This window comes from Akebia trifoliata, unplaced genomic scaffold (assembly GCF_017979445.1).
Source record: "Akebia trifoliata isolate Shusen 1 unplaced genomic scaffold, ASM1797944v1 Contig00491, whole genome shotgun sequence".
In the NCBI taxonomy this organism is placed as follows: domain Eukaryota; kingdom Viridiplantae; phylum Streptophyta; class Magnoliopsida; order Ranunculales; family Lardizabalaceae; genus Akebia; species Akebia trifoliata.
In genome coordinates, this window is record NW_028237031.1 from 37,276 (window position 1) to 47,210 (window position 9,935).

A 9,935-nucleotide genomic window follows, 5' to 3' on the forward strand; every position below is an offset into this window, starting at 1 on the left:
TTAAGGATATCTTCATAGGTTGGTCGTCAATTGGACACGCGTGATGGTACAAAGAGGACGTTGTGGAACCTTATGCCCTCCGCAATTTGTTGGGGGGTGTGGATGGAAAGGAATAGGCGCATATTCGAGGGGAAGCAAAAAGATCGTCCACAAACAATTTTGTCTATCTTGGGTCTTATCTTTTGTTGGTCCAAAGTTTTTAAGGAGCTTAGGGGTTTATTTTTTGAAGATTTTGTGTTTAGGTGGGATGGGATTTGTTGTTCTGTTCGTGAGTAATTTTGTCTTGTAAGGTTCTCCCAGATTGGTCATCTCGACCGATTTGTTTTTGATACATGAATACAATGCTGTTCAAATTATGAATTTTATACAGCAAGAATAACGTAATGTACGTTTGCATGTTTTTGACTTTTACCTAGTTTCTGGTTAGAATGAGTCGGTGAGAGAGGTAAATATTTAAGCTATATAAAGAGTTTAGATGGGTTACTTACGATCACAAGCAAAATCAATTTAGTTAGTGAAGATGGCAACAAACAAAGGCTCAATGGCCTCACTATTTACCATCCTTGTAGTGGTTATGTCTTCTTTAAGCCTTCCATTTGAGACCAAAGCTGACCACCATTACTCTTCTCCACCACCACCGCCAATTCCTAAGAAGTATCCTCCTCCCTACCACTACAAATCACCACCACCACCCTCATCATCTCCCCCACCTCCAACTCCTGTTTACAAGTATAAGTCTCCTCCTCCACCACCACCACCACCTACTCCTGTTTACAAGTATAAGTCTCCTCCTCCTCCACCACCACCTAAGGAGCACTACAAGTCACCACCACCACCTACTCCTGTTTACAAGTATAAGTCTCCTCCCCCACCACCACCACCTAAGGAGCACTACAAGTCACCACCACCTCCCACTCCTGTTTACAAGTACAAGTCTCCACCACCACCACCACCTAAGGAACACTATAAGTCTCCACCACCTCCCACTCCTGTTTACAAATACAAGTCTCCTCCACCACCACCAAAGTCTCCTCCACCACCTACTCCTGTTTACAAGTACAAGTCACCTCCCCCACCACCACCTAAGGAACACTACAAGTACAGGTCACCACCACCTCCTCACCACTACTAAATAATCTATGAGAAATCAAGGTAAGCTTATTCAGTATTTATTCTTTAGGCTCCTTAATTCGGAAAAAAAATATATTGCTTTAATTTGAATCACTTCTATAAGAATCACGATTGAAAAGTTGCTCCGGGAGATTTTTGGGATATCTAGAGAAACTTTTAGGGGCATTTGATGAACAATACTTCTCATCTACATTTTTTATTTTTTGATAAATAGCATTGTATTCATGAACCAAAACCACTTTCTCTCAACATTTTGATAATCGTATTAAAAGTTTTCAATATGGGCCAATACTGTTTTACCAAAAGGCTGAGTATTTTTTGAAATTTTATACCTTCTTCTTTTTTTGTAAAGTAACTATGGGTACCCATTTTGCTGAACTTTCCTTGATACCATCGTTTTCAACTTAACTAAACCCTAAATCCTAAACATGGTTCTGAATTTTGAAATTGTAAAAAAAAAAACCATGATCTTTTTATTTGAGGGTTAATTACAAGAAATATATAAAATCGAAAATGTGACCACAGGGAGTACCAATTATGGTAAAAATAAATAATTAATTACTTGATAAATATTTTTAAAACATGGTTGGGCCCGTATTTCCTGCCTCATACAGGACCATTTTGGTACTCTCCCCATTCGAGTCCTTATGAAATGGATCGATGAGAAGATTCCAATGCATCATGTATCATAGCAATCTTAGTCATAATTTATTTCCTCTATTGCAGGCAAGGAGGCCTCTTAGAATGGCGAAAATCAAATAAAAGGAGAGCTGAAGATTTTTGCTCATGCACCAGAAGAATAGTGAATCTCAATCTCCTACTAGTGTGTGACTACTGTTTTCTAATAATCATCAATCCATGAAAGAAAAGCATGTTTGATCAATCTCATGTAACGTAATCTCCACGTGTTTGTGCGGAGGATGATTCATATTTATGTAATTTCCAACCTTTCGGGGATTAAGCGGTTGATGCTTTTATGTAAATTCCAACCTTTTGGAAAATTTTCCAAAGTGGCAGAAATTAAAATTGTTAAATTCCCACTGCAGTGCACATTTCACTTTATAGATACTATTTTCAGAATTAAAACATTTTACGTAAGTAGAAAATGCGTTTTTTTTATAAAGCAATACATATTTAAAATAGTTTATTCCATATTTGGTCATGTGGATGCGATTTTATCTTCACAATTCAACTCCTCAGGATCACCAATGTGCAAGTTGTTGTAGATGTGATATTTTCTTCGCTAATTATCACCTTGGACGCATCAACGCGGTGGTACCGATGTTTTAAGGATTTTGTTAATGTGCATTAAGAAAAAGAAACTAGCACATAAAATTTTGCTCATAGAAATCTAGGATCCACTAATATCTATGTGTATTCATGGCATTTCTAATTTACAAAAGTACCCTTGTTAGTTACAAAACTACCTTGTATGCTTGACATGGCAAGCTCTAAAGAGTCTAAGCAATGTGAGAAAAAAATGACGACTCATTTATTAAATACTTCATTTATCTGATTTTTGTATCAAAATTGCTCTGAAAAAATATTTTTTTTTGACCAAAAATACCTCTAGATGCATGTTCCCAAGGTGAATTTAATGCGCTAGGGGCACACAATAACAACAATTGTACCTTGACAAACAATCTAATATTTACTTTGTAGAGATTGTCAAAATTGAAAAATCCTTTCTTATGGTCTTTTTGATAGAGTATTAGGTTTGATGCTCTATAATAAGATGTAATGTGATACACCAAATCATTATCTTTGTGATTAGGTCAAGATTATTCTTCAATAATTCATTACAAGAACCCTAACATGATTTATGATTTATATAAAGAACACAAAATATTAGAAAAATCTAAATTAATTTAATCAAATATATTCTTATCTGAATCCTAACAAATCTTGACCTAATCTCATAGATAATGATGTGGTGTATCATATTACACTTTATTAAAGTGTATTATTCCTAGTACTCTATCACTTTTTATGTAATTAATTGATTAAAAAATAAAATAATAAATAAAAGTTGGGGGTGTCAAAAGAAATTATCTCATTATTTGTTAGATTTGATATAGTTTTTGGTTTAGGATTTTATACAAGCCTAATCATAATTGTAACAACTGCTAAAATTGTTTGAACAAGTGTTATAATATTGAGATTATAATTTGAACCAAACCTTTGTAATGTTTGAAGAATGTGTTTTAATTTTTAAATGGGTGTGATAAATAATTGAAGAAATTGGGGAGGAATAATTAAAATATAAGGTGCCAATAATAGCTCTCTAAAAACTTTGAGGTGCTAATAATAGTTCTCTAATAATTTAAGAAATTGGGTGTAGCAATTCAAATATTTCTTCAAAAAATATGTATCATTATTTTTATATAATTATGAAAAAAGTCAAATTAAAATAATATTTTTTTTATACAATTTAAACAACAAAAATAACTTTTCATATAGTAGAAAAAGATTTACTTGATAAATTATTTGCTTGACAAATAATTTACCAACTAATATTTTCTCTACAATCAAACACACCCTTATCTTTAATCCATCATCTTAAATCTTGTCTTAATCCTTTGTAGAAATTATAAGACATTTGATATAAAAAATCTCAATCATCATCTACTTCAAACTAAAATCATATTAAAATTAAAATAGATTAATCTTACGATTAAAAATTATTGTAAAAAAATTTGCCTAAGAGACTAAGATGGCAAGGTAATTTACAGGAGAAATCCAAACTCATTAAAAACTCTGCCTGAGATGTGAACTTGGCCATCTCACCAACCCTTTGGGGGGTTAGAAGTCGTGACCATCTTTTGTTTGTTTCTTTTATTAGTTTGACTGAGGGTTTGATGCATGGAAGAGTCTATCCAAAAAAAATTTGTCTTCAAGGAAAAAGACATTTTGTCGGTCATAATGTAAAAGAGTTCAACCATGAAGAAGATTGTCTCCATCATGCATTTATGAAGATGTTTTCCAACGCCACGTGTGATAAATTTTTATGAACAAGCCGTTTGTGAATCTAGGAAACAGACACCAATTCGATTAATGTATTTAAAATTACGTTTAAATACGATGGCTATTATTCATCCCAAAACAATATAAATAGTCAATATTGGTGCCGAATTTTTGGACAAATTTAAGTAGACTGAAAAACTGTACCACGTAGCATTATGAAGACATATTAAAGTAAATTCTTTTTCAAGTGGGAAGTAAGGACTAGTGATTAGATTGATAAAATATAATTGAAAATCTAAGACAAACCTAACAAACTAGAAAAAATGGTGCAACAAGAGACAATCTTATCTTAAACTTTAAAATTAATCTCACCAACTCTATCAAACCCCAAATTTGCAAATTTTATAAGTCGAAAAATAATCTAGTAGGACTTTTCGTACTTTTCATTTAGCAAATGTTCAAGTTGGAAGTAGAGTTGCATCAACTATTGTATCTCGAGGACTTACACAGTGTAAGGGGCTGCACTCCCTCTCCCACTTATATACATATATATATATATATATGGGTCCCGTTCAGCACCCTAAGCTTTACCACACACTTTAACAAACGTGTTTTGTCTTACGTGGGTTAGAAGTTTTGGAATGGGCTGATTTTTGGTGATGATGATCTCTATGGTGAGAAATCATCCTCACCAAAAATCAGCTCATTCCAAAACTTCTAACCCCATCAAAAATGGTTTACAAAAAATGGACGGTCCACGATTTTTCAACGTGTGTACATGGGGCTAAACATTTCGGAATGGGCTGATTTTTGGGGAGGATGATCTTCTAATCATAGAGATCATCCTCACCAAAAATCAGCCCATTCCAAAACTTATAACCCATGTAGGACAAAAAACGGTTGTTAAAGTGTGTTGTAAAACTTAGGGTGCTGAACATTTCCCTATATATATATATATATATATAGGGTCAGGTTCAAGGGCCATGTGAGAAAACATGTAAGAAAACTTTCGTTTTCAAAATAAGGGTTAGAGGTTTGGATTGAGCTGATTTTTTGCAACGATGGTCACTATGATGAGAAGATCATCCTCACAAAAAATCAGCTCAATCAGAAACCTCTAAATCCATCAAAAGTGATTACAAATTAGTGATAAAAATTGAAAAAAATTGACGGTCCACATTCTAAATCACTTTTAATGGGGTTAGAAGTTTCAGATTGGGCTGATTTTTTTTTTTGGATGATCTTCCCATCATAGAGATCATCCTCACAAAAAATCAGCTCAATCTAAAATTCTAACCCATATTTTAAAATTTTATTTACCGCCAAAAGTTTTCTTACATGTTTTCTCACATGGCCCTTGAACCTGACCCACTTATATATATATATATTATATATATAGGGTAGCGTTCAAGGGCAAACTTTTTAGCAAACTTTTTGGCAAAACATTTTTCAAAACATGAGTTAGAGGTTTTGGAATGGGCTGATTTTTGGTGAGGATGATCTCTGCGGTGAGTAGATCATCCTCACCAAAAATCAGCCCATTCCAAAACTTCTAACCCATGTTTACCAGTTGAAAAATCGTGGACCGTCCATTTTTTGTAAATTATTTTTGATGGGGTTAGAAGTTTTGGAATGGGCTGATTTTTGGTGATGATGATCTCTTCACCATAGAGATCATCCTCACCAAAAATCAGCCCATTCCAAAACTTCTAACTCATGTTTTGAAAAATGTTTTGCCAAAAAGCTTGCTAAAAAGTTGGCCATTGAACGCCCCCCATATATATATATATAATATATATATATATATATATATATATATATGGGTAGCGTTCAAGGGCAAACTTTTTAGCAAACTTTTTGGCAAAACATTTTTCAAAACATGGGTTAGAGACTTTGGAATGGGCTGATTTTTGGTGAGGATGATCTCTACGGTGAGTTGATCATCCTCAACAAAAATCAGCCCATTCCAAAACTTCTAACCCATGTTTACCAGTTGAAAAATCGTGGACCGTCCATTTTTTGTAAACTGTTTTTGATGGGGTTAGAAGTTTTGGAATGGGCTGATTTTTGGTGACGATGATCTCCTCACCATAGAGATCATCCTCACCAAAAATCAGCCCATTCCAAAACCTCTAACTCATGTTTTGAAAAATGTTTTGCCAAAAAGTTTGCTAAAAAGTTGGCCATTGAACGCCCCCCTATATATATATATATATAGGGTCGGGTTCCTGCAACACACATTGCGACACACATATAGACAACGTGTTTGTCTTATATGGGCAAAAATGTTTGGAATGAGCTGATTTTTTGTGAGGATGATCTCTGTGATGAGGGGATCATCCTGGCAAAAAATCATCCCATTCCAAAACTTGTAACCCCATCAAAATTGATTTACAAAAATTGGACGGTCTATAATTTTTCAATAAAAATTGGACGGTCTAGAAGTTTTGGAATGAGCTGATTTTTGGCAAGGATGATCTCCTCACCACAGAGATCATCCTCACAAAAAATCAGCCCATTCCAAACATTTTTGCCCATATAAGACAAAACACGTTGTCTATATGTGTGTTGAAATGGTTGTCGTTTGAACCTGATCCATATATATATATATATATATATATATATAATATATATATATTATATATATATATATATTATATATATATATATAGGGTCCCGTTCGGCACCCTAAGTTTTACCACACACTTTAACAAACGCGTTTTGTCTTACATGGGTTAGAAGTTTCGGAATGAGCTGATTTTTGGGGAGGATGATCTCTATGGTGAGGAGATCATCCTCACCAAAAATCCGCTCATTCCAAAACTTCTAACCCCATCAAAATTGATTTACAAAAAATGGACGGTCCATGATTTTTCAACGTGTAAACATGGGGCTAAACATTTCGGAATGGGCTGATTTTTGGGGAGGATGATCTTCTAATCATAGAGATCATCCTCACCAAAAATCAGCTCATTCCAAAACTTCTAACCCATGTAGGACAAAAAACGTTTGTTAAAGTGTGTGGTAAAACTTAGGGTGCTGGACATTTCCCATATATATATATATATAGGGAAATGTTCAGCAACAAACATTTTGACAAAATATTTTTCAAAACATGGGTTAGAGGTTTTGGAATGGGCTGATTTTTTGTGAGGATGATCTCTACGGTGAGGAGATCATCATCACCAAAAATCAGTCACTTCCAACCCCATCAAAATGGTTTACAAAAAATGGATAGCCCACAATTTTTCAACTTGTAAACTGAGGCTAGAAGTTTTGGAATGGGCTGATTTTTGGTGAGGATGATCTCCTCACCGTAGAGATCATCCTCACCAAAAATCAGCCCATTCCAAAACCTCTAACCCATGTTTTGAAAAATGTTTTGCCAAAATGTTTGTTGCTGAACGGGACCCATATATATATATATATATCCTACATGGGTTAGAAATTTTGGAATGGGTTGATTTTTGGTGATGATGATCTCTACACCATTCCAAAATTTCTAACCCATGTAGGACAAAAATGGTTGGCTAAAATGTTGGCCAAAATGTTTGGTGCTGAATGGGACCCTATATATATATAGGGAACAGATCAAGGGACATATGTAAAAATAATGTAACATTAATAAAATTTTAAAAATGTAGGTTAGAAGTTTCGGATTTAGTTGATTTTTTATGAGAATAATCTCTATGATGGGAAGATCATAAAAAAAAAATCAGTCCAATCTGAAACTTCTAACCCCATTAAAAGTGATTTAGAATGTGGACCGTCGATTTTTTGTCAATAATTTATAAATCACTTTTGATGGATTTAGAAGTTTCAGATTCAACTGATTTTTTGTGAGGATGATCTTCTCATCATAGTGACCATCCTCGCAAAAAATCTGCTCAATCCAAAACCTCTAACCCATATTTTGAAAAAATCTTTGTTTTTACATATGTCCCATGAACCGCTCCACATATATATATATATATATATATATATATATATATATGTATGTATGGGTCAAGATCAAAGGACATATGAAGAAACATATGTAAAAACAATGTAGCATTAATAAATTTTCAAAATATGTGTTAGACGCTTTGGATTGAGCTGAATTTTGTGAGGATGATCTCTATGATGAGAAGATCATAAAAAAAAAAAAAAAAAATCAGTTCAATTTGAAACTTCTAACCCCATTAAAAGTGATTTAGAATGTGGACTGTCGATTTTTTGTCAATAATTTGTAAATCACTTTTGATGGATTTAGAAATTTTAGATTCAACTGATATATATAGGGGGCGGTTCATGGGACATATGTAAAAACAATGGTTTTTCAAAATATGGGTTAGAGGTTTTGGATTGAGTTGATTTTTTGCGAGAATAATCACCATGATGAGAAGATCATCCTCACAAAAAATCAACTCAATCTGAAACTTATAAATCCATCAAAAGTGATTTACAAATTATTGACAAAAATTGGGAAAAAATCGACGGTCCAGATTCTAGAACACTTTTAATGGGCTTAGAAGTTTCAGATTGGACTGATTTTTTTTTTTTTTTCGTATAATCTTCCCATCATAGAGATCATCCTCACGAATAATCAGCTCAATCCGAAACTTCTAACCCATATTTTGAAATTTTATTTATGTTACATTGTTTTTACATATGTTTTTTCATACGTCCTTTGATCCTAACCCATATATATATGGGAAATGTTCAGCAACAAACATTTTGACAAACATTTTGGCAAAACATTTTTCAAAACATGGGTTAGAGGTTTTGGAATGGGCTGATTTTTTGTGAGGATGATCTCTACGGTGAGGAGATCATCATCACCAAAAATCAGCCCATTCCAAAACTTCTAACCCCATCAAAAATGATTTACAAAAAATTGATGGTCCACGATTTTTCAACTTGTAAACTGGGGCTAGAAGTCTTGGAATGGGCTGATTTTTGGTGAGGATGATCTCTACGGTGAGGAGATCATCCTCACAAAAAATCAGCCCATTCCAAAACCTCTAACCCATGTTTTGAAAAATGTTTTGCCAAAATGTTTGTTGCTGAACGGGACCCTATATATATATATATATAGGGTCAGGTTCAAGGGCTATATGAGAAAACTTTCGTTTTTAATAAAATTTTAAAATATGAATTAGAAATTTTGGATTGAACTGATTTTTTGTGAGGATAATCTCTATGATGGGAAGATCATCCAAAAAAAAAAATATCAGACCAATCTGAAACTTCTAACCCCATTAAAAGTGATTTAGAATGTGGACCGTCGATCTTTTACCACTTTTTATCACTAATTTGTAAATCACTTTTGATGGATTTAGAAGTTTCTGATTGAGCTGATTTTTTGTGAGGATGATCTTCTCATCATAGTGACCATCCTTGCAAAAAATCAGCTCAATCCAAAACCTCTAACCCTTATTTTGAAAAACGAAAGTTTTCTCATATGTTTTCTCATATGGCCCTTGAACCTGACCCATATATATATATATATATATATTATATATATATATATATATATATATATATATATATATATCAAATTTCTTCTTTATTTTATTGACTCACTCTAATACACTTAGGCTCGAGTCGGGTTTTTGTGCATGGTGTCCTTTCACTAGTCAAGCCACCTGGTCCCCCAAATCAAGCAAATCTTTGGAAGTTAGGCACTTCACCTTGAATTTTCTCAATGCATGGCAAAGGAAAACTAATACCACTTTATTACTTGCTTAGCTTAATTTCATCCTGCATGCATTAATGTTTACAATTAAACAAAAAATAAAGTCCAATATATCCTTAATGTACGTTTGATTTTTAGAAGAACTGAAAAACTGTACCAAGAG

General features: G+C 33.5%; 1 protein-coding gene across 1 annotated transcript; it reads left to right on the forward strand.

Moving 5' to 3' along the window:
• The first annotated feature begins 480 nt into the window (after nt 1-480).
• LOC147381446 (uncharacterized) lies at nt 481-2,171 on the forward strand. Its single transcript, XM_086430404.1, has 2 exons — nt 481-1,152; nt 1,858-2,171. Exon 1 carries the CDS (start codon nt 521-523, stop codon nt 1,130-1,132), a length of 612 nt encoding a protein of 203 aa, XP_086286530.1. The 5' UTR covers nt 481-520; the 3' UTR covers nt 1,133-1,152; nt 1,858-2,171.
• Nucleotides 2,172-9,935: the final 7,764 nt, after the last annotated feature.